Source organism: Acartia tonsa, chromosome 10 (genome assembly GCF_053477335.1).
Source record: "Acartia tonsa isolate MP-2025a chromosome 10, ASM5347733v1, whole genome shotgun sequence".
Lineage (NCBI taxonomy): Eukaryota > Metazoa > Arthropoda > Copepoda > Calanoida > Acartiidae > Acartia > Acartia tonsa.
Genome location: NC_137269.1, coordinates 13798861 through 13804513, shown reverse-complemented (window position 1 = coordinate 13804513; position 5653 = coordinate 13798861). Strand labels below are relative to the sequence as shown.

The window sequence follows — 5653 nt, the reverse complement described above, 5'->3', positions numbered from 1 at the left end:
CTTTACACTATTCCCCAAAGTTTTATAATAGCATTTTCATATTCGTTGGCGTAAAAAACTTTAGGAACTTTTATTGAATTTTGCTTGGCTTGTTCATTAGTTGAGTGTCTAAATGTTTCAACCACAAATTGTAAATTAAGATGTGGTGATTTTTGTATCATTATTGGGAATGTACATCAATGTATAGACCATTGTCTTACCCCTTTAGATCCCTGAGTTCTAGAAACTAGATAAGAGCATTCAAGTCTAATTAAGCTTCTAAATTAAAGCCTTCAATTGAGAAATAGAAAACATAGAGGACATTTATAAATTTCAATCCAGCTGTTGAATTAACTAGCGGTTGAGCCCATCGAATATGGGTGCTCTGTATTCAAAAGCGCATAAAGTTGCTAAAAAATAGATTAAAACCATCACAAGAGTAAAATCTGAAAATGAAATAGCCTAAAACTAACAAGGGACATATATAAAAGGATATTTTTTTCTTTATCATAAATTTAAACAACTTAATCGATTGAGTTTACAGTTTCGTGTAATTTTCACATGGGTCTGGGGTTAGATTTAAAATTGTTTTCTGTTCTTCACTGCCAATATACATAAAGTAAGACATAAGGGACGCAGCCGTTAAAACATTAAAAAACTATTCAACAAACAAGGATAAAAAATATAGAAGTGACTAAGCTATAAAAGTAGGAAGATTCACAATACAATGTAAGCTAAATGAAAAGATAAACATTGTCATAAAAATCTTCACAGAGCAAAATTCAATCAAAAATTCGTTATGGCATTACTGACCAATTAAACTAGATTTAATACTGAATGCTCTTTATTTATGGTAACTGTCAATTATTGTTTAATCTCAAATAAGGAGGTCTGCATTTCTATCACGAAAAGCGCCAAATTCGAAATTTAATAATTTCTAATGATTTGAATAAAATATTTTTTGTATTTATCATACATTTTATTAAAATATAAGTTAGAGATTTAGAGTTATGAGTTATTACACATTATCACAAATTGTTTATAATATGTTACAAGTAAATAAATAAATTAATTACAACTAATAAAATATTGTGAAATTGTTATAATTTTCATGCTGATTTTCCTGATCATTTTCATTTTCCAACAGTAACAGAGGTGGCACCGCCATTAAGGAGACTGCTGGCTGCCAACAAGCCGCCAACTGCTGCCAAACCAAATATAGCTGGACCTAAAATAACAATTAATAAATTTAATGGAATTTTCATGAAGCTGATGTCGCGTGTTTATGATACGAATATGCTATAAAGTAATACAATAAGATAATGAAAGCTACTATTAGAGAACACAAAAGTAATAGTAATAAGATTACCAATAAGAGATGCAAGATTGAAACTGCGAGTTGTATAATGTGAGTGATAGATATTTTATGCATAGTAATACTAATTGTAATAGAATTACCCTGAAGAGATGCAAAATTAAAACTGCCAGTTGCAGGATCATAGTAATAGTTGTTGAATGCACAGTAATGCTAATAGTAATACTAATAAAATTACCCAGAAGATATTTGATGCATAGTAATGTTAATAGTAATAGTAAAAAACAACCAAAATTGTTGAAACCAATAGTTGCAGGATGAAAATAATTGTTATTGAATGCTTAGTAATGCTAATAGTAATAATATTAAAATTACTCAGAAGATATTTGATGCATAGCAATGTTAAAGGTAATAGTAATAAAACAACCCAAAATGTTGAAACCGATAATTGCAGGAGAAGAGTAATAGTGATAAGATGCATATTGATACTAAAAGTAATAGTAATAAGCAGAAATGAAAATGATAGTTAGAAGAAGAGTAATAGCTGTAATACTAAAGTAATAGTAATAAAATTACCCAGCAGAGATGCAAGATTGAAACCGCTAGTTGCAGGAGCAGAGTAATAGCTGTAGGATGGATATCTGCTGCCACAGTATCTGTTCAGTTTCTGGAATTCTGCACGGATTTCTGGTGTCAGGGCAACCTTAATCAATAATATCGTGAAAGGTACAAATATTATTTATACCAAAATTTATTTCAGTTACCATCTAACACCAAATAGTTCAGCTTATAGTGGCCTGAACTGGTGCTAAGAACATACCACCATCTATAATTCATTTTAGTAGCGAAGGTTCTTTGTTACTAACTTTGTCTGTAGGTCCTTCCGTCCATCAGCCTGTAATAATATCACAGGAATAATACAGCTTTTTTTTGTGTGTGATGATTTACCGAAGAGCATCTAGCATATAAATTCCTTGGCCTTGTGGTCTGTTGGTCATGTTACAAAATATAAATATTAAAAATATATAGGTTTCATGTTATTACAACAAATGTATTCTTGATTATAACCGCTTCACTTTGTCCGTATTTCCATCCATGATTTTATGTGGTTTGATATTCACGGATGTTGTTATCCTCAATAGAGATCTGAATGAAGTCTATTACTGGTTATCTGAAGCATGGGCATCTGTGTCCTCACCCAAATGGTTATTTGTTACCTGTTGCATGGTATAGGACTTGTACATAGTAGCATCAGCTATGGATCCACATCCTATGGTAGCAATAAACACGAAAACCTAAAATAAAATTGAAAACTGTTCAAAGTCATGCCTCCATAAACAATAAAAGCTAATATATATCCCTTTAGGACGTACAGACCATCCTAATTGTATGAACGTATTGCAGTAAAGAAGCAGGGGATGATAACAAAAAACGATTTGCTTAAAAAGGCCCTAACCTTGCAGGACTACCCAGTAACTGATACAGCTGAACCTAACCTGACCTAAACAAACAAACGAAAAACTATCACACCCCACTTAATTTAAATTTATTTAAAAATAAGGGTAGGAGGTGAAGGTTTTGCTATCAACCGATCAAAAAAGCAGTTTGAGGGAAAAGTATAAAAATATTGACATACCAAGGGAACAATCATGTCTGCAGGCTTAGCTATGTAACTATAAAAAGCAACCCTAGCTTCATATACAACGTCCTTTTTATTCACTATTAACAGGTGTTCTTAAAATATCTATAGAGCAGATAATCAATAACTTATTTTAGAAGCAAAGCTTCTCTATAATCATTTCTCGTATTCCTCAGAATCCGGTGGATAGGAACCGGTTCTCATCCATACGAAAAAACTATGTCTAGCACCGAATTATATCCAGCTTTCTACGAATATAAAAATGTACAATCATAAGATTAAAATCAGTTTTTTTAGCCGGTGCCTTCGGCACCTCGGGGCTAAAAAAAGCTGGTTTTAATCTTATAATTGTACATTCTATATCCGCGGTAAGCCGTTTATAATACGATGCGAGAAATAACTATTCTGTCTCTTCGAGAGTCCATCTGTAACGATATAGTGGTTATTGATTTTCTCGGCTGCTATTTAAGATAGGCAGCTAAAATTTTGCCGTAGAATTTTTGTACCAGTATATAAATTGTTCTGTCCGTCGGTCTGTCGGTAAGCTTCAAAAGACAGATATTTTTTTTATTTTAAATTTTATTGTCGTTTAAAAAATGATAATATTATAATGATAATCTTATTTTCCTGACACCTGAACATCTGCTCTTTAACTCACTTTGCCCGTTTGTCCATCCATGATTGCTTGTGCTTTGCTACTAATTAACATTGCGATCCTTTTTTGTGTAGGTTTGTCTGTCTACCAAACTTTTGTATAAGTGTGCTCTTCTTTGAATCTATTAAATGCACTTATTAAATTATATTCATGTCGCACTTTTAGGATACTAATATGTATTTGATATGCAAACTCATGGTGTTAGTCGACCATACAATTTAAATTGTATATTTTTAAAGTCCCCCCCCCCCCCAAAGAAAAATAGTAGTGATCCTTTGCTGGACATATAAAAAGCTTTACTGTGGTCCTTTTACATTTATACAGGATAAATGAAATTTTGCTGCTACTAAATATGCTAATCCTTGTTTAAATTATAGTCATTATAAAATAAATTGATTTATTGATTGATAAAAAAAAATAAATTGCAATGTATCTACCTAAAAGTGAAGGTGTAAAAAGAGTTTAATAAAAACTTTTGAAATGAAAAAAGATTACTGTCCTCTCGTGTATAGATATACAAACCCCATAGAATTTTTTTGTCACTTTAAGCTAAATAAAAAATCCGAAGAAAATTTGCACGATTTTTAAGAAAAATAATTGAATCAAACAAATACATACATCCTGTTACTTTAGAAGATAGACATTCAACAACAACAACGTAACGACAAAAAAGCAAAAAATAAGAAGTTTAAAATGCAATAATTATGTTGCCACTAATTATCCAAAGGAAAAAAATTTATCATAATGATCAATAAAAATTCATGAAATGAATAAATGTTCTATCTTATTTCAAAATCTTTGTGTATTTTCCTTTTATCATAATCGAATATAGGTTACAAATTTCAAAAATCAAATATCTTGTATTACGTAGATGAACGTTCTATAAAAATATTTTCTTTAAAAAATTGATTAAATTAACAAGAATAACATCATCCAAAATGTGCGACATATTTCTCTTGCTTCAACCTTGATAGTAGTTTGTAATAAATCAATATATCATTTTTTACTTCAATTTGGACAACATATCACCTTTTGTATAAAATAGATTTAGAAAAGCTTCAGTTATGCAATTAAAACGCACAAAACGAACTTTTCAATAAAAAACAATCTTTGTGCATTTCAAAATTTAATTGAATATTTAATGTTTTCTTTCTTTCAACTGTCTGATGTAAAAAATTACATGAGACTTCTACACGATTATAAAACCTTGAAATTTATGACAAGGGTGACTATGACCATTGATGATGAAACATTGAAAAAAATTCTTTTGACTTTCTTTATTGTCATTTTAAGCCTTAACAACATTAGTTTTCAAACTGCTCCTTTTTCGCCTTTTTTCTATTAAATAAATAACCATGACAACTAGAATACAAATGGACAACGGACAAAGTGATTTATAGACCAGATGTACAGTTGTCATAAAAAAGATAAGGTAGTGAAAAAAATCTCGAAATTTTCCAAAAAAAGATTTATATCTTCAGAAGCATGACATACAGACAGACAAAATAAAGAATAGACTAGATGCGCTTACATCATAGGAATTTCCACAGAAAATGTCAGTTGTATACCAATAGCAGCAGAGAAAATAATCACATTTCCCTTATTGCGTTATGGGTTGACTAACAGACAAAGGGAAGTATAGAGTAGCTACGCTTCATAACGTTCTTAATAACGTTTAAAATAATTGTTCTCGGTAATTTCTAACGAATATGCCCTTTTCGACGTATTGAGATACCGACTAACTGATGAAGCAAGACTTAAAGAGTATCTTCACAATTGAAAAAAATATCTTGCATAAAATATGAATTTGAATGGTTATTGAAACGAGACTTGAAAACAAAAGTTTCATTAGTTGGGGTACCTTTTCAATTCAATGTTTTTCTCAATTCTTGATAAAGTAACAGTTTGTTGCATAAGAGACTTCTTTTGATAGTCTCTAACACTCAAAGTACTTATGAATTTTTGGAATAATTGAAACTATGGGGGGAGGGGGTGGATGGGTGGTAGTTTTTTTCTTCCTGTTAATTACTTTAGGTCATGTACTTAAATACTCTTTCGATCAGTC

At 30.7% G+C, this 5653-nt stretch overlaps 1 protein-coding gene across 1 annotated transcript; it reads right to left on the bottom strand.

Annotated features, from left to right (window-relative positions):
- Positions 1-936: 936 nt before the first annotated feature.
- Positions 937-3052, bottom strand: LOC145329464 (uncharacterized). Its single transcript, XM_080173622.1, has 4 exons — positions 2931-3052; positions 2512-2589; positions 1871-1997; positions 937-1207 (listed from the first exon to the last, which is right to left on the bottom strand). The coding sequence occupies exons 1-4, from the start codon at positions 2943-2945 to the stop codon at positions 1113-1115; spliced, it is 315 nt and encodes a 104-aa protein (XP_080029748.1). The 5' UTR covers positions 2946-3052; the 3' UTR covers positions 937-1112.
- Between the last annotated feature and the right edge of the window lie 2601 nt (positions 3053-5653).

What these genes read in the sequence shown, in the direction of transcription:
- LOC145329464 (XM_080173622.1), bottom strand. An exon ending in AGTCCTATACCATGCAACAG is followed by an intron (nt 1,998 to 2,511) that starts GTAACAAATAAC and finishes TTATTGATTAAG; the next exon opens with GTTGCCCTGACACCAGAAAT. An exon ending in CAATCTTGCATCTCTGCTGG is followed by an intron (nt 1,208 to 1,870) that starts GTAATTTTATTA and finishes TTGTTATTTTAG; the next exon opens with GTCCAGCTATATTTGGTTTG.